Source organism: Nematostella vectensis, chromosome 12, assembly GCF_932526225.1.
Source record: "Nematostella vectensis chromosome 12, jaNemVect1.1, whole genome shotgun sequence".
In the NCBI taxonomy this organism is placed as follows: domain Eukaryota; kingdom Metazoa; phylum Cnidaria; class Anthozoa; order Actiniaria; family Edwardsiidae; genus Nematostella; species Nematostella vectensis.
In genome coordinates, this window is record NC_064045.1 from 13,314,893 (window position 1) to 13,333,290 (window position 18,398).

General features: G+C 39.7%; 2 protein-coding genes across 3 annotated transcripts; one reads left to right on the plus strand and one right to left on the minus strand.

Moving 5' to 3' along the window:
• Positions 1-3: 3 nt before the first annotated feature.
• LOC5520228 (actin-related protein 8) lies at positions 4-9,610 on the plus strand. 2 transcript variants are annotated; one of them, XM_048719895.1, is made up of 13 exons: positions 4-165; positions 344-631; positions 1,227-1,334; positions 1,774-1,947; positions 2,322-2,432; positions 2,687-2,802; positions 3,604-3,664; positions 4,439-4,531; positions 4,793-4,897; positions 7,037-7,147; positions 7,625-7,802; positions 8,123-8,286; positions 9,072-9,610. In XM_048719895.1, the coding sequence occupies exons 1-13, from the start codon at positions 115-117 to the stop codon at positions 9,222-9,224; spliced, it is 1,713 nt and encodes a 570-aa protein (XP_048575852.1). In that variant the 5' UTR covers positions 4-114; the 3' UTR covers positions 9,225-9,610. The 2 variants fall into 2 exon arrangements, with proteins under 2 accessions (XP_048575852.1, XP_048575853.1); XM_048719896.1 differs by having other exon boundaries at positions 344-496.
• LOC5520229 (cilia- and flagella-associated protein 52) lies at positions 9,601-18,132 on the minus strand. Its single transcript, XM_001640023.3, has 14 exons — positions 17,928-18,132; positions 17,191-17,527; positions 16,604-16,732; positions 16,132-16,231; positions 15,850-15,906; positions 15,331-15,506; positions 14,896-15,066; positions 14,329-14,477; positions 13,099-13,296; positions 12,379-12,419; positions 11,946-11,992; positions 11,775-11,877; positions 10,664-10,804; positions 9,601-10,073 (listed from the first exon to the last, which is right to left on the minus strand). The coding sequence occupies exons 1-14, from the start codon at positions 18,001-18,003 to the stop codon at positions 9,891-9,893; spliced, it is 1,908 nt and encodes a 635-aa protein (XP_001640073.2). The 5' UTR covers positions 18,004-18,132; the 3' UTR covers positions 9,601-9,890.
• Between the last annotated feature and the right edge of the window lie 266 nt (positions 18,133-18,398).

Here is an 18,398-nt window from a genome sequence, read left to right on the forward strand (position 1 = left end):
GCGGTGAAAAGTGCGGGCACACTTTTGGTTTTCAAGATGGCGGCCTTGTTGTCTGTCGAATAACATTGTACAAAAGAAGAGTTTATAGCGATCATTATTAGGGCTTTCGTTATAATGCCTCGAGGAGTTAAAGCAGAGGTTCCGGTTGATGCAGAATCATTTGAAGTAAGTGAGGCTCCTCTATTTTGTCTATAAAATCAACCACTTGTACGCAAACCTTATTTTCCTTAAAACTGTCATGAGTGAAATGTTAGACAGAGTTAGCTTAACCCCTGGGTTTATTATTTTAATTATTAGCCATTTTTTGTATTATCTTTAACTGTCCTCTCTCTATTCATACCAGAGTGAGATCCAAGCCAATAACATCATAGTACTTCATCCGGGGTCTACAACACTTTGGCTTGGAAGAGCTACCGACCATTTACCAACAAGCTATCACCATGTCGTTGCGTGGAGATTACCAGAAGGATGTGCAAATGGTCCATCTATCCACATGGTAGAGAGGGATGGCATACATCACAGCGATAGTGAGACGCAGCGCGAGCTGGCCCTCAGTGTTGTTGAGCAGGCCATCTGGTCCAGGAAATGTAACCTTGGTAACAGCCGCAAGCAGCATGTACCTGCCACACAGGTACAGGGGAAGAACACATATTTTTGCTGTGCGGTTATCAATGCTGGGTTTTCTTATCAAGACAGGAGCCTTATATTTGTTGTAATTAGAAAGAAAGTTAATACACAGATCTCTCTCTAAACTAAACAAATGTTTGCTAACACTGATGATTGCTACACATTTTAGACAGTGTAGGATTCTATCTGGGTTTCATTAAGTGTCAGAGTAGGCGGAAGAGATTGATAAGTAGGGGGTGGAAGTTATTTTATTCTATTAGTTAAAATAAAACTTAAATCAACATTTTTTAAAGTAGCCAGCACTTACAGTAGTGGAAAATAGCTGGCTGTTCCATCGGCTGCTGGGGCCTAATGAAACCCCTGTTTATTTCAAGGTTGCTTCATATAATGGTAATGTTTAAGCAGAGCTACTAGATGAGGCATCAAGCTTAAGATTCGGTTGCCTATATGATGCTAATTCTTGAGCAGATCTGCTAGATGAGGCGTTAAGTTTCATATTCTGTCTTGTCCATTTTTAGGTTGCTTTCTATAATTTTAATGTTGAGGCGGAGCTGCTAGACGAGGCGTTAAGTTTCATATTCTGTCTTGTCCATTTTTAGGTTGCTACCTATAATGCTAATGTTGAGGCGGAGCTGCTAGATGAAGAAGAATCCTCAGTAGAGTGGTCAGATGTCAGCCAAAAGCCATCATGCCTAACTGGCGAGCAGGTGAACTAAAACTTCATGAAACAGATTATAAGAGTGGCATTGGAGGTAGAGTAGTCATGATATATCATGATGTTTGCCATGATGATGATGACAACAACAAGGACAACAAAGATGATGATGATGATCATGAAAATGACACTGATCATGATGATGATGATGATAATTAGGATGTTGACTATTATTATGTTGATAATTAACAATTATTATGAGTGACGATAGAGTTATGATTGTACGTAATTCTGGATGTGATTATGATTGTTGCATTATTGATGATGCTGCTATAATATTGGCTGATAGCACTAAAGATATAGTTAAATTATAGTATAGTGATAAGTTATTGAAAACGTTGGAAATAATGATAAGAATTGCAATACAGTGATGATATGATAAAACAATGATTTTGCATAGAACCTGATTTCCACTTATACTCTGCTCTCAGGCTCTTTACATTGATCCGCAAGAACCTTACACTCTCCTGTGGCCAATGAAACACGGGAGGCTGAACCTTCACAAGGGTCCTGGGGGATCTTTGACATCAATCTGCATTGCAATAGAAGCAATCTGGTCTAGGGCAATACAAACATGCCTGAAAATTCCACTAAAGGACCTCACAGTAAGTATAGATAAGATAGGTAAGATAGCAGACTATTGTCCTATTTTAACAGTAATAAAAACTCTTTGGTTTAATGATCTAGTTCATTGCTTACAACTTCTAGAATAAAGTCAAAGGCTTGAGGCCCTTTTCTTATTTAATGATTCTCAAAGGCCACCTTCAAATTACAGCCAGGGATAGCTCCAGGACTCCCTAAGTATTGCTTACAAAATACAGCCAGGGTGATAGTTCTGGATGCTCAAAAGTAGCCCTTAAAATTACAACCATTGGTTGAAACTGAGAATCATATTTCTTGAAAGCCAAGAGAAGTCTGTGTTTTGAGTTTACATAAAAAGAAGAATCTTCACAATATTTTTGTGGCAACTCTTGTTTAGCTATATCGAGCAGTGCTGGTTGTCCCAGATTCATTTGCCAAGAATCACATAAAGGAGATGGTCAAGATTCTCATTAATGGTTTAGGATTCTCATCTGTCATCTTACAACAGGTATGTACTGTACAACTAAAAAATACAGATGGATGTTATGTATACCAAATAACCAACCTTTTACAGAATTTTTCCGAGCAGCCCACATAAATTGTGTATTATACAAATAATTTCAAAGTCATTGTTTTATGGTATAGCTTTGGATATTATATAATTTGTAAACTTAAATCAATACTGTTTTGAAATTAAATTGATACAGTGCTGCCATTATGGTGAAATGCTAGTGTTTTCATAGTAAGTTCCCTTATCCTTAGGAGTCTGTGAGCTCCACGTTTGGCTGTGGACTGAGCAGTGCATGTGTGGTGGATGTGGGAGATGAGAAGACAAGCATTTGCTGCGTTGAGGATGGACTTATTGTTCCAAGCAGTAGGTCAGTTAATATCCACATTTTTAAATAACTTTGTGTAGGTTTCTCTAATTTCCCGAGGCTTGCATATAGTATTCTTGCATCCTGGTTTGTAACAAATAGGGGTAGGTGAGAGGGTTAGTCCTGCCGTCTACAATGTCTTCTTGATGAATCACATTATTTTCAATTACAAAAAGTAGCCATATCAAAATAGGTTGTCAATGCAAAAAATGTCAGTTTTGATATTGAGAAATGCCATAGAACTACTCATTATACAGGGCTTCTGGAAGCGCGTAATTTGGCTTTCTCCACGTAATCCGCGTAAACCACAAATTTCTGCGTAATCCTGCGTAATGTGGCTAAATTTTGAAAGACAAAACATTTAAGTGCACAGCTGATGTGTTCTTTTAGGGTTCTTACCTCTATTTCTCGTAAAAAAAGAGAGATATTCTCTAACCTTTTCAAGTTATTTCGTGCTTTCCTTCGGTACAAGATGTAGTTTGGGCGTAACAGTTGATATTCCGTATAATTTAGCGCGTAATTCAGTAAAGAATCATGCAAAATTTTGATTTTTAAAGAAACATGTATTGCAAAATCTCGCGTAATTTAGCGTGGAATGATTGATTTTCCACATAATTTAGCGCGTAAATTAGCAAAGAATCCCGGGTAATTTTGATTTTTTTTCTGCGTAATTCCAGAAGCCCTGATTATAATAAAAGGGGAAAAAATAGCCTACATGCCCACAAGCTACATGCTTACCATCTTTTTTCTTACAATTTCCACTGACAATTTTTATGTAAAACATCTGGTTTATTTGTCTGTCAGGTTGTGGTTGAACTATGGAGGGCGAGACATAACACATTGCTTCTACTGGCTCATGAAGAGGGTTAGTCTTAAAATCTGATCATCATGTGTCTGCCTTGTACAGTACCCAGACATGTATCAGTTATAAGCGGACATGGCATGAAAGGAGGGGAACTTTGTTGCCTTACCATAATCCTTTCCAAATGCCTTCCCATGATACACAGCACATAGCCTTGTTTTACTGGTTTGAGATGCCTAGGAACAACACAGGTAGCCCAAGCTCTTTATTTCTTCGTTCTGATAATAGTTCAAATCGTGAATCTTGAATCTTGAAAAAGGCACATTAATACGGCCAGAGAACACGCAAAAAGTAAACATAAACACAACACTAGACTACATGACAATCAGACGACAAAAAAAAAAATAAGGGGGACAAAGGTAGAAGAGATTTAATTAAATGGCTAGCATTGAAGAACATCTAGTTCGTTGATTTTTGTTTTTGATAGACTCAAGTAAAATGTTTATTTGCCAGTTGATGTCATTTTATAATTTACATGTTATAAAAAGAACATTTTTTATGTTTGAGATTATTTAACAAATAGATCTCATTTTTGCTGCGTCTGTCCTCTAATAGATGCACAGATGACGTCACAGCGTGTCATGAACAAAACAGTATGCAACGAGACAAAATAGTTTTTGGGAGCGTGCATGCGTGCTGACGCTAAGCGTAAACGAGTCCTCTAATAGCACATAGAGCCTTGACCAATCAAGGCACACGATTTACGAGTGTTGTTGTATAAACTATCATAATTTTTGATTTGCATATGTAATCCTCAAAGGGATGCTTTAATTGCAGGTGAATTTCCCATATAAGGAATGTGATGTGAATAACATGCTGGATGCAATAATGCTACAGGAACTAAAAGAGACATTCTGCCATCTTAGTCAAGTAAGGGAGAATGCCAGACGATCAAAATTTTATACACTGATGTATGTGTTCTAAGGAAGCACAGGGTGACCATATGTGTAGTTATGCATGTGTTCTCTGGTAACACAGGGTAACCACACATGCATGTATTTTTAGTAACACAGGGTGACCACATGTGTTGTTATGCATGTGTTCTCTGCTAACACAGGGTGACCACACATGCATGTATTTTTAGTAACACAGGGTGACCACGTGTTGTTATGCACGTGTTCTCTGATTTAGGAGATCGTTGGAGGTCGCGTGCACGAGTTCCAAGTCCATCATCCTCGGCGCGCACCCATCGCGTACAACCTCAAGATAGGCGACGAGGCCATGCAAGCCCCCATGGTAAGATAGCGATATTTGTACTTTTGCAAAGCTTCCATGCATATTATGCGAATAGCGATGTTACGATTTCTCGTGATATTTGTACTTTTACAAGCTTCAATGCACATTTTGTGAATAGCGATGTTACGATTTCTTGTGATATTTCTACTTTTGCAAAGCTTCTATGCACATTTTGTGAATAGCGATGTTACGATTTCTTGTGATATTCGTACTTTTACAAAGCTTCAATGCACATTTTGTGAATAGCGATGTTACGATTATCGTGATTTAAATGAGTATCGCAGGGCTCAACGTTTGCGAGCAAGTTTTTTTTTTTTTTTCAAAATGCGCTTGGACAAATTACAGGGGCGGCGGAAGGGGAGGGGCTGGGGGGAAGGCGCCCCCCCCCCCCCCCCCTCCCTCCCACTTTTCTGAGCGGATGTTTCTTTATATATGAACGATGTTTTTAAGCGCTACATATGCAACCGACAACAAATTTTCGAAAATCCATGCATAAAAACCTAGGTTATCCCCCGCGTTCTTATATAGCGCTTAGAATATGAAAACACCACCCACCCCTCCCCCCTGAAACCACCAACCATCCCTCCCCCTCTCCCCCCCCCAAACACACACACACACACACACTTATGTGACCACTCAGCCGCCCTTGAATTCATTTGGTCGCAAACATACGACCTGATTTAATGATACATGACTAAGTGTTCATGATACATGGTATTGGAGAATGTTATGATATTTTTTCTAAGAAATTAGCGGCAAAATGCGTTAACATGTGACAAGTTTCATTGCAAAGCTAATCTGGGAATCTGTGACATGACGGAAAAAACATGACGTGACGCTTCAAATAAGCCCATTTCACATCGAATAAGGTGGAGAATTTTTATAAGTACTTAGTAACTTATAGCAAACAAAAAATCAAGTGCGACTTTTTTTAAATTGATGCGACTTTTTGTAAAGTGTCATTAAAATTTGAGCTTTTCGTCCCTGAACTGATACACAGGGCAATGATGATCAAGAAAAAATTATCTTAAAAAGCCAAAATCTGGTTATGTGCACTTCGGCCTCACGTTATTTGTGTTTTGAAAATCAGTCCGTAATACAAGGAACCTATAGCCAATGTAAGATATTGTGTCTTCTCTCTCTATCTGGAATTGCGCGTTTTCCAGGTTTTTCCATCATTTCGGAATCTGTAAGTATGCACCATCGGTTCAAGTAAGGCCCCGTGTGACAAAAAAATGAATAAAACGACTTAATTCCAGGACTGGTCGCATACATGCACCTAGTAAAATACTCTGAGAGCCACATGTATATTATCTGTAGTGATATTAGTTGTCACTTTCAATAAAAAAATGTCGTAACAAACTAACTATCTTGGGAAGAAGTGATAATTTGTTTAATAATCTTTTTCATAAAAGTGACTGCGAAAATTAAAAGAAATAAGGCAAACAATATATATTTAATTATTATTATTATTGTATTATTAGTATTGGAGTGGAAAGGATTTCACGCCCCTTGTCCTTTTATGGTTTCTTCGGCGTGCGCGCGTATCAATAAGTGACGTCAATAATACTTTGTTGCTGTTGCCATAGCTGCATCGACATTTCATTATCCGTTTTTGCTTGTTTTCCGATCTCGATCCATGCTTTGTCAAGATCTTTATTTTTTATCTTGTTAATTGTTTTTTAAAGCTTTTTTTCAGTCAAACTCTTCGCTAAAGTCCAAGCAAACGGTTACTAGTCAGGATTATATTTTCTTATTTGTGATCATTCCAACCTATTGAATCCATTCGTTTTTGGTTTTATTTTTCTGTTTTTTATGTATCTTGCCTAAACGACCATTTCTGCCACCTGCGTAAAGGGACCATTGTTCGTGTTTCAAGCGATGTCTTTCGTGTCTTATCTATTTTTGCCACCTTCTAAAAGGGAACATTCTTCATCTTTCAGACTTCCCTTATCTATTTCTGCAACTTTTTTAAAGTGACCATCCTTCATATTTCAGGCGATGTTTTTCCCTCAGTTGTTCGGCATTGTAGGCCAGCAGTTCTTTCAGCCACCTTCTTAAAGGGAACATTCTTCATCTTTCAGACTTCACTTATCTATTTCTGCAACTTTTTTAAAGTGACCATCCTTCATGTTTCAGGCGATGTTTTTCCCTCAGTTGTTCGGCATTGTAGGCCAGCAGTTGCTGTTTACCGCTGACCCGGCTTACGATGACCCGGAAGATTTACTGGACGACAGATATCTACTAGACGTGAGTAGTTGAGACAGGGGAGGGTGTGGTAGGGTTGAAACGCCGGAATTGAGAGCTTTGGGTGATGTGAAAGCTAGGTGATGTGAAAGCTAGGAGGACGCGATCAAAAAATTTCTCTCATTCAAAACGCTCAATTCTAGACTGTTTTTCTACATTGAACTCATATTCATGCTTGCAAACAAGCAAACATATGCCCAGAAACTTTTTTTCTACTTTAGGGCATCTGGCTGGTCCGTAGTTTCATCTTCTTTGGTAGTGCTTACACATTCCTTGATTCTAGATTCTCCAGCCTTATTTCTAATAGAGTACGATAAGTGTGAGCAACCTCACTTGAAGTATATCTATATTATTCTTCCTGTCGTTTCGAGTTAATTATTGCATCCTTTGTCAGTAATTCTAATTCTATATTAAATCTTTAAATGTAACCAAATTTGCAAATGGCGTCTGAGCCTCTCTAATATAATTCTTAACGTTTAGTCTCAGCGAGGGGACGCGTCAAGTAAAAAGGGAGGTCAAATGAACGACTCCGTCACAGAAAACGACAACGGCAATGCAGGCACTCCTGTGATGTCACATGGGGCTCGCCACAGGAATACCGCACCAGCGGCCTCGCAGGCCCTCGACCAGGCTATCATTACAAGCATCGAGTGCTGTTGTACGTATTACCTTGTCTTAGCCTCACATAGCGTTATTAATTATTTTTTAGACAAAAAGCGCCTCGCCTAAACTGGTTGGCATTTCATGATGAGGGGGCATGTTCGTTAATAGGAAAATAAGTGCGAGAATTTTCGCAACAAATCAGGAAACCAAATCCAAAACCAGAAACCAAGTCAGCCGATGAAACGGATTCTTTCTCATTCTTGGTGTTTTTCTTGGATGACAAAAGGCCGACTGACATAGAGGCTTTTTAAGATGGGTACAAATTTGCCACACGAGTATTCAAGAATGCAATCCTTTTGAACTCTTTTTCCGCAGCAACCGAAGACACTAAACGTAAGATGTACAGTAGCATTCTACTCATTGGTGGCGGGTTCAACTTCAATGGGGCCGCTGGAGTACTGCAAGCTCGCGTACAGTCCAAACTTCCGCAGTATTTCCGCAAGATGGTGGACCAAGTTGAGGTCACCGCGAAACCAAAGGTAGGAGCTAGAGCTGGGTTATGAATAGAAAAAAGGAAGAATATCTAGTATTAAATTCTATAATAAAGCAAAACATGTATAAATGCTCTTTGCCTATGTAATCTTAACTTAACCCTTACTCCAACCCTAAACCTAGCCCTAAATCTGTTCAACATTATATGCCTAGCCTATGGTATTGCACTTTTACTCTCTTTCACTGCGTTCAATCGAATAGAAATGATTTATTGTCTATATTATAAAATAAGAGAGACAATATGTAGGAGGTGGCTTAGTTTAATGAATGATAACAGTATAGGCGGTTAACATGTAATATATCATCGATCTAAGAAAAAAACTATATTCAGTAGAGCTGGAAGGCGTCAAGTAAATAACGCGACGCCAAAAACTGCACGATAAGAAATGGAAACAATCTCATTAATACCGAAAATAAATTCATATACTTCATGTTAAGAAAACGTGTTAGGCTTTTTGATTATGAGTAAATGGGTGTCGAACTTGATTCTGCCGTGCAAAACTTGATTCAGTGGTGGAACAGTTCATCTGCCCAACACAAGGAATTAAGGTTGGTTCTCACTTGGACGTAATCGCAAGCATAACGCACGTTGTTTTCCGATTCTCACTAGAACGTAAGCGCAAGAGAACACTTCGACCGATTCTCACTATTGTGTTGCGCTTCCGTTTGCGCTTACGCTTGCGTCCTAGTTAGAACCAACCTTTAGATTCGTGACGACAGCGTGACGTATGGGTCGGTCTCAGGCCTAACGTACTGCTCATTTTGTTCCCAGGAAATGGACCCTCGCACTGTGGCGTGGAAGGGCGGGGCTATACTCAGTATATTAGACTCCGCACAGGAGTTGTGGTTAACAGAGCGAGAATGGAACGTTATTGGTGTGCGTGCGCTCAGGGAGAAGTCGCCGTTTGTCTGGTCAACAGCGTGAAAACATCGAGAAATTCACTTGGGGAGTTTCCCGCTATCCGCAGAATACACCCTTATGTACACAAGACCGCTGAACACATTTTGAGCTTATCTGAAGTTAACCGCAAGATACACTTGCGAGCTTTAAAGCTAACATCAGAATACACGTGCGGGCTCATGAACCGCTGAACATATGTGCGGGCTCATGTACACAAGACCGCTGAACACATTTTGGGGCTTATGAGCCGCTAAACATTTTAAAACCTAGGCAAGCCGAGCATCAAAAAAATTAGTAAGAGACTAGTAAAGTTCAAAAATTCCAAACGTCCGAGAAAAAACTGATGTGACCCCCATCCCCCTCCAAATATCAGCTAAGACACGAAGAATTAAAGTCACAGTTCTAAGAAAGATGTTATTTATTTAACGCTTTGGTTTCGATTACACTACGTATATATTACAGTATTACAGTAAGCCAATTACAAGCTCTGGTGAACTAAATACATTAACCGTTCCCGAATCCTAACATAAATTTATACAATACATATAAAATTCGCAAGAGTATCATCTATATAAGATCACTGATGAATCTTCCCCTTCCTTGCTTTTTAATGCATGGAAAAATTACTGGGGATTGCCTGCCCCCATCAATAAGTATATAAATCCGACTAAAGTTAGTTGGGCGTGGTGTTTAACGGTCGGTCATTTGTTGCATGGTGTTGTGTGACGAGTAGGGGTAACGCCATCTCAGGATCGCTCCGTCCGCGCTAACACTAACGATCCATCGCGAGTTGGGGCAAATCTTGACCCGTGTGATGTCCCCGCTATGTCCACCGCCCAGATGGGTCACTTGACCGGCATCGTAGTCCCACACCTAGAGATAAAAAAAGTGGTTGAGCTTTAAAGAACTTCGATCAAACACTCCTTTGTTCTTGTTTGTCTAAGTATTTGCAAGACAAACTATACAAAAACCACCCACGATTGAAGTTTGATAATGTTTTGAGGACATGTGATTGGAAAAAAAATATGTTTCTTTGAGTCACTCAGTACTTTGCGTGAGCTTAAAATGGCGGCATAATTTGCCTTCTTTAGGTTCTAGGGTTTTAAGTCCTGGTAGTAAAATCTCGCAATCGAAAATCCAACTCTTTCTTGTTTTCGGCCGCGACATTTTAAGTGGTATGATAAATAGGGTGTTGTAAAGACTGCTTGGGCCCCGAGCATGGTAAAATGCGTGTTGTGAAGACTGCTTGGGCTCCGAGCATGGTAAAATGGGTGTTGTGAAGACTAGACTGCTTTGGCTCTAAGCATGGTAAAATGCGTGTTGTGAAGACTGCTTGGGCTCCGAGCATGGTAAAATGGGTGTTGTGAAGACTGCTTGGGCTCCGAGCATGGTAAAATAGGTGTTGTGTAGACTGCTTTGGCTCTGAGCATGGTAAAATGCGTGTTGTAAAGAATTGTTCATACCTTGAGGAGTTTATCAGCGCCTCCCGTGACGAAATGCGTGACTGAGTCGTCCAAGGCAATGTCCATACCCTGGATCGAACCAGCACTTGAACCCTCAAGGTCCCGGATGAGGGCGCCATCAAACGTCTCCCAATATGCGATCTGAAGAGAAAAGTACCGTTACTTACTTGTTAAATTAAATAATAGTAAGACTTGCTGGTTCCGAAACGGTAAAAACAAAACGAGGGCACTCGTCACATATGCTCGTCAAAAAAATCCTGAGGAATACAAAATGGTAATGGTCGACAGGAACTTTGATCCCTACAATTAAAATGGTGTGGTCGAAATTTCAACCTTAAATCGGACATTGGACAATTCTACTAATGCATAAATTATTGTCTGTAAGTGAATCTCTTGTCCATAACTAGCTTAAACACGGTAAGAGAAAACACGTCAATACACAGGCCTTAAAGAACAGCCCTTGGCTATCGATAGATATCGGGTAGAGCTTTCGGGAGTCTGGGCCCGAGTGTTAACAGAGTTCCAATTTCCTTATTTCTCCAATAGTCCAATATCAAATTGATCAAACGGATATTTGGTGAGTGTCAATTTCAATTCTGCCAAGCCCATTTGACCGCGCGGCTTCCACTAAAAAGAAAGAATAACCTGATCGACCAATTGATGCAAAAGAGAAAGAGGTAGTCTAGGGTAAGAAGAATCTGTGAATTATCTGTTTTGTCTCTATTTGATCTAAAAAAAACTCTTTTCGGCCTTAAGGGTTTACCTATAGAGTTAATTCCTTGACCATGGTCCAGGGGCGTGTCTATTGACTCTGTGTAGGGCCCAGAGCATTCACTGACCACGAATTTATGTTCCAAATCGGCATCCTTAGCTTTTGTAACAGGTCACTAGATTCATAACATCTATATAAACTGTTTCTATCCAAATACTAAAAAAAATAATAAAACTGACCGTCTTTTTAACTACCAGCGAAGAGGTCAACCGAAGTCGAACTCATCTCTTCACACGAGCAGGTGGAGTCCGGACCCCTAAGACCCCCACCCCCCCCCCCCCCCCCCCCTCTGGGCACGCGCCCGTTTTCTTTCAAGTACATGGGTAAAAGCTTGCTTACCTTTCGATCAGTACCAGCCGTAATGATCTGACAGTCACTAGGGTGGTAGCACACCGCCTCAAACATGGTATTGGCGAACACGATCTGGCTACGTACAAATGATCTGCGAAAGGTATATACGCGATGTCAGCACGCTATCACAGTATTAACTAGCAAGTGAGCAAAACTTACTCTAGATTCCATATGATGCAGGTACCATCTGTGCTTGCAGACACACACTGAAAATAAACAGGAAGAGCTTTCGGTAAACACACATCATAAACTTCGCCAGGGCTGCTTAGGAAGACGCCCTAGAGAGAGGTACGGGCTTGCCTATCACCAATTCGACCCAAATTCGAGCCTCTTCAAATTCTCCTCTAGGCTCGGTTTCGAAGCGTGGTTATATCGCGTGCTGCTCCAGCAATGGAACCCGAGCTTAATTCTTCTTTACCTCGGCGTAGTATCTGAGTTTAAGTACAGTAGCTATATGTTGGTTCCTTTCCGTGGCGTTTTTTTCATCCGGGTCATCACCCATAAAAAAAACTTTGAAACTTATTTTCGACTTTGGTCTTTCCCTTCGCAGTTAATGGCAAACAAGAATACTTCAATAATGGCAGATACTCACCTCTGTGTCATCTCGTTTGAGTTTGATGCAAGTAACTGAACCTAAAAAGACACGTCGACATTATAATGTGGGATGACAATGCCTTACTCTACATGTAGGGAACTCAGCTATAAAAAAAATGGCGAGAGAGAGGTCAGTCAGTCCATAAACTTACAACCCAACAGACGTTGACTCACACAACCCAAATACCTGATTTCGTAACACCTTCCCATCTACCCATTTGGCAACGTGGCTCATGCCCATAATCGTGATTTGCACACATGTAAAAAAGTACAGCAACACAAGTGGTAAGTTCTCTATGAAAAAAGAGTCGTTTCACTGGCGTTTTGAGCATTGGATGAATCTCCCGGCGTTCACCATGCCAACGCAAATCAGCTTGTTTGTAAGTACAGTGTGTGTAGTCATACCATAAGTGCCAAATATACAGTTATAGGGAGGTGACCAGTAGGGGCGTGGCCGTGCCCCCAATATTTTCTTAATTGGGGTTTTGGGGACGACGAGGGCACACACGTTGTATTTCTCCGCGCGCTTAAAAAAATCGCGCGTGAAATCGCGCGTGTGCGCCGTGCTCGACTCTCTGCCGTCGTCAATTTTGAGGTCCCTAAAATATCTGTATTGTGCAACCCCAATATTACGAGGCCTGTTAAGGCACTGCATTGTCAGCCACCATTTTGCCATCAAAGCAGATTAACGGGGTTATTAAAAAAAAAGAAAACTTACCCTTATGCTCTTTCATCATCCCCAGCAGCTTCTTTCCTTCCCAGACACGGACCTGTCCCTCCCCTCCCCCGCTGACAATCTTGCTGCAGGTGGAATTGACGATGACGGCCGTTACACCCTTGCTGTGGGCATCACTGATTTCGTAAAAGAGCTGTCCTGACTCTGGTCTGAACACACGGATTTTGCCATCATCCCAACCTGAAAACACATTCAGTAAACATTTAGCTGCAACCACAGGCCTTTAGCAAGACACTTGGGATTTTGTCACGCGGGCTGTACATTAGCTAGGGATTTTCACTCGTGGGTCGCACAGGATTGTGTACCGCTATCTATCGTAAAGATACAAACTGAATAGGTCCAAAGATCGCTTCTCAACTTTAACATTTTTTTTTTTTTTGCAAATGATAGAATGTTTTTTGAGAGAATGTTTTTGGAAAATACTGAGAGAATGTTTTTGGAAAATACTGAGAGAATGTTTTTGGAAAATACTGAGAGAATGTTTTTGGAAAATGCTGAGAGAATGTTTTTGGAAAATACTTAGAGAATGTTTTTGGAAAATACTGAGAGAATGTTTTTGGAAAATACTAAGAAAATGACTAATATGGCAGGCTTTCTGGAACGTGATCCTTTAATTTGGATCTTGGACGAACTCACCATACAGCTCAAGGTTTGGAGAATAAATAAGATTTTGCCAAATTCAACTTGTTCTATTTGTGATTTTGCTTTGTGCAAATGTTGAAGTGTACTTGATCATGGGAAATTTGCTCAGGACAAAAACATTTTTCACACCTCAATGATTTGATTTATGGCATGCAATAACATGTTTGAAGGGTAGCCACATATCACACAATATTGACTGAGAATGTCCTGCACACTAAAATGTCATTACAAAGGCATTACTGATCTTTTGGGGGATAAGGGCGTGTCCAGAGGATAGATTGGGTGGCTGCCTGCCCCTTTCTTCTTTTTAGTACAATCTTTGTAGAATCCAGTCTTTTTTTCATGTTCATTTTCTTATTTGTTCAACTATTACTAACCCCCCATTTATGTAGTGTCTGGATCTGCTAGTGAGAAGAAGAGGGCAGCAGAGAAGAATTTTCTCAAAGAATTGGCCATGCCAACTAGCCAATTCAATTGGCCATGATTGTAGCGTGCTGTTAGCTGTAATGCTAAAAATTGCCCAGAAACTGTTCATAAGAAAATCATTCCTCCCAAGTGCCTAATACTCACCGCTAACAAAAGCCTTGCCGTCCTTTTGGATGTCCACAGTGTTACATGTTACATTTGGCACAACAATGCGTAGCAGCTCCTTACTCGTGTTAGTGTTCCAAACTCTGATCTCATTCTTTGAGCATGTGGCAAAGATGTCTGAGAACCCACTAGAAAATAAACACAATACTCTAATCCCACAATACACTAAAACAGCACTGTGCAATGCCATTAAAAATATGACAATTTGGAATTTATAAAATGTTATGTATACGAGTATTGCTGTACTACCGACAAGCAAAGGCTGGCAGGCATTAGTTTGGCCTGACCATGAAGCTGTATGTTGCATTGCCTTAGGTTATCTTGCCTATTATGCATTGAACATATTTACACTTTATTTGAGAAGTGGGTGCAGGTCTTCCTCCCCTGCACATCCCTAGCTATATTAAGCACCTCCCCTTGCCCTACAGTTTCACCATTCTTCCATTCTGTCCTACTTTTCACTTGCTCCCTCCTACTTCCGCTGTAACTTCTAAAGAAACGCTTTACAGACACTACGAGTATTTCACTTACTAATATTTCACTTACAAAGGAAAGACCACATCATTGACTTTGTCATAATGGCAGGTGTTGATTCGCTCATAAGTAAACTCAGGAAAGTTGAACCGGTACATCTGAGATAACTTCGTGCCAACAAAGAATTGATGGCCCTGCCCTCTCAGAGCAATGGATGTGATATCACCTTCTACTTTGCAAAGCCTAAAGAAATCAAAACATGGTGCGTTAATGGATTCAAGGGGAACAAAAGACAAAGAGCGACTCGAGTGTTAGTTCCGAACATGCGTGAAGGGTCAAAATCACACAAAATAATCTTTCAGTCTGTGTGCAGATGAGTGTTTTCTAATGTTGTAGTTTTCAAGGCTTTAAATTAACCCCTTACCCCCTCACCCCCTAAAAACAAGCAAATTGTTCTCAGATCATCCCAATCTTGAATTTCTCAACCATCACATATCACATACTTACTTGCTGTTAGCTTTGCTGACTTTGAAGTTTTTACAGTCCACCACGGCCACAGTACCATCACCTGCCCCAACCAGTAATTCCTGGCCACCCTTGATAAGCTCCATGGCAGTAACACCCTGACTAAACTTCTCCTTGGCTGGCCCATAATGGCGGAACAGACGGTTCTGAATATTTATCTAAATGCGGGGAGGAAATACAGTGTATAAATAACATCATTGAATCGATGTTATGAAGTATGTTTGGGGACGCAATGTTTTAGCTCTTTTTTAGTTTTAAGATTTGATGGTTAAATTACTTCTTGTACTGCTGAGGCAGATCCTCGATTTTTCTCAAGGGGTAGGGACCCTTTGTAGTGGGAGGATAATCTGTGGAATTTAGCATGAATAGAATTCTTTTAAATTTTCAATCCAAAGAGGGGACACCAGCCTTCCCAGGGTCCACCAGTGAGTAACTAGGCATTTGAGTTTTGGTTAATAGATTTGTGATCATTAGTAAATGACAAAAACAAGTCATTATTACCATCAGGATATCCCCACTTGTTGTTCCACAGAAAAAATGAGTATCATCTTCTGTCACCTAAAGGATACAAATATGTGAGGAAATACTAGTTAACAACTCATGAGATCAACAAGATAGAGTTCTACTGTAGAGAAATAAAACATCCCTTTTTGTGCTTTTTTAGAAAATGTGAGAGCTGATCAATGAAGCAAAAGACTTCAGTTTAAATGTGCTCAATATTTATTTTTACACTCTAAAAATAAATGCTGCAATTTAATTGCTTGTCGATAAAATTTTCCTCACCTTTATACAGTTGACAATGCGCTTGAGTTGACCCATGTTGCATTCTGTGGGACGTATCTTACGGTTTGGCCTGTCAAGCTCCCACACACGGAGAGTTTTGCTAGAATGCAAATAAGTTAATTTTTAAATGTATAAATATCAAATCAATTTCAACATAGAGTTTCAATATTTGTAAAAAAAAAAAATCAGAACATACTGTAAGAACATTTTACAGCTCTAAGGACAAATGTTCCATTGAAATATTGTTTAGATAAAAAATAAAAAAAAGGAACAAGATATTGCAGTAAAGAAGATGTTTGAGTTGTAGAGACAAGTCACATGCAACAATGTCCAAATTAGCTGATTTATGACCTGCACTAGAGATTTTATATAAAGTAAGTTACTTTTCCTTTACTTTAAGAAGAAGGGTTTTTTTAATCTCTTCTTTAAGAAAGTGAAAATAAAACTTCTTTTCATATACAGGACTACTTACTTTCCTCCTGTGATGAAGAGATTGTCGTTGTGATTAGCGAAGGCCACAGCATTAGTCGTACCAGCACTTGGGACAGCAGCAGGGCTGCCACACACAGCCTCACCAGCTTGAAGGTCCCATACAACAACACTAAACAACAACAACAACAACAACAACAACTACCTTCAGAATACTGTAAGTACTACAGTGATAGGGTCTACTGTCAGTAATACAATCCTGACAACTCATAGATTTAAGTCTTAGACTTTAAAATGTTACAGGAAAAAAAGATAATTAAGCCAGTCATCATGGCACATCTTGACAGCTTGCTTACATGTTAGTCCAGTCAGAAAGGGGTTTGACTCCAAACTAACAACAACTGTATAACTCCTCAATATAACTTCTTTAGATTATATCAAAAGTCCCATACAAATTGGAGTTTTAGAAAGGCTCGAGAATTGACACAACTGTATATATTCAATTTCCAATACAACCCTTGTATGAGAAACTATCCAATGTCGATATTTTTGTCTTTTAGGGTCTACAGGTGTACGAGTTTGACTAGTGCATCAATGCAATGCTCAAATATCCTGAGCCACAACACAAACCTTCCGTCATCCTGTCCTCCAAGAGAGACCAGATACTCATCATTGGGAGAGAATGCCAAGGCTTCAACCTTAACTTTATGAAGCGTCAACTGATACTTGAGCTTTTTCTCAGCATAATCCCACACAATCACACTTGCTTTAAAACCCATGTGAGCCTGCTGACCTGACGCCAAGTATCGGCCGCTTTTCGACACTGCCACACATGTGACATTATCCGTGTGACCACTGAGACAGCTTTGCTTGCCAGTTTTGATTTGTTCAATGACAACTGTGTTGCCAAGTGGGTAGATCAAGTGATCTCGATCTGGGTGAACCAGCAAACCATTTGGGACAGCTCCTAAAACAGCAAAAAAGTTACGTTAGACAGCTTGATTACCATTAACGTCTACATGATCATTACCATCCAGCTTTGAGCACAAACTGCACTTTGCAGTATATTGAACAGTATTATAGTAATATTCTGGTAAACTAGCAATCTCCTGCAAAAAAATGTGAGTTCGCAAAACAACACAAACAAAAAATGACAACTGACAGACGGACGGACACCGGACAGAGATCAGTTGATTTTTTCACCTTAAATATTAGACATCCTTTCAAAAACATTGTTGTTTATATATAAGGACCACATAATTCTGTGGATTAAGGGATTTTTTTTAATTTTAGACAATTTGCAAGTAGCAAAGCAACGTTAAAGTTCCACAATACAAAAACACAAATGAAAACTTCACATTTCTTACCTGCAAATCCAATAACGGATTCAAGCTCCAGCCGTCCAACATCGCTCGCTTCCTTATTACTCATCCTAGAATCCATTTTAATAAAGCCAAGGTAAGTAAAGTAATCAAAATGAGCTCAAAAGCCGTATTATTTTGCGGCTTGTAGGCCGACTTTGGAAACTCTAGTTTATTATCCCCGCGCGTAACCGTTGGTAACCGGAGAAGAGCCAACTAATCGCATGCGTTCACAGGGTTGACCGCTGAAATAAATCGAAGGCTACAAAAAGAAAGAAACGAAGTCTCGAATATTCGAACAGCTGAAAAATATAACTTCTCTCCTTTCAGGACCTTACTAGATAATAGATATTTTGGCTGAGTTATTTCAATTACAAATTAAATAATATTTCAATAGAAGTAAAACAAAAAAAGATAAAGAAAGGATATGGCTCCCTGTGGAGAGAGGTAAAATGTAAAATAGCACTAGTATTTGAT

Excerpts from the sequence above, each read along its gene's own strand:
- LOC5520228 (XM_048719895.1), top strand. The coding sequence starts at position 115 with ATGCCTCGAGGAGTTAAAGCAGAGGTTCCGGTTGATGCAGAATCATTT. Across the intron at positions 2,433-2,686 it reads CATCTGTCATCTTACAACAG|GAGTCTGTGAGCTCCACGTT; the intron begins GTATGTACTGTA and ends CCTTATCCTTAG. Across the intron at positions 2,803-3,603 it reads CTTATTGTTCCAAGCAGTAG|GTTGTGGTTGAACTATGGAG; the intron begins GTCAGTTAATAT and ends TTTGTCTGTCAG.
- LOC5520229 (XM_001640023.3), bottom strand. The coding sequence starts at position 18,003 with ATGGATTCTAGGATGAGTAATAAGGAAGCGAGCGATGTTGGACGGCTG. Across the intron at positions 17,528-17,927 it reads ATCCGTTATTGGATTTGCAG|GAGCTGTCCCAAATGGTTTG; the intron begins GTAAGAAATGTG and ends TTGCTGTTTTAG. Across the intron at positions 10,074-10,663 it reads GCGCTGATAAACTCCTCAAG|GTGTGGGACTACGATGCCGG; the intron begins GTATGAACAATT and ends TTTTATCTCTAG.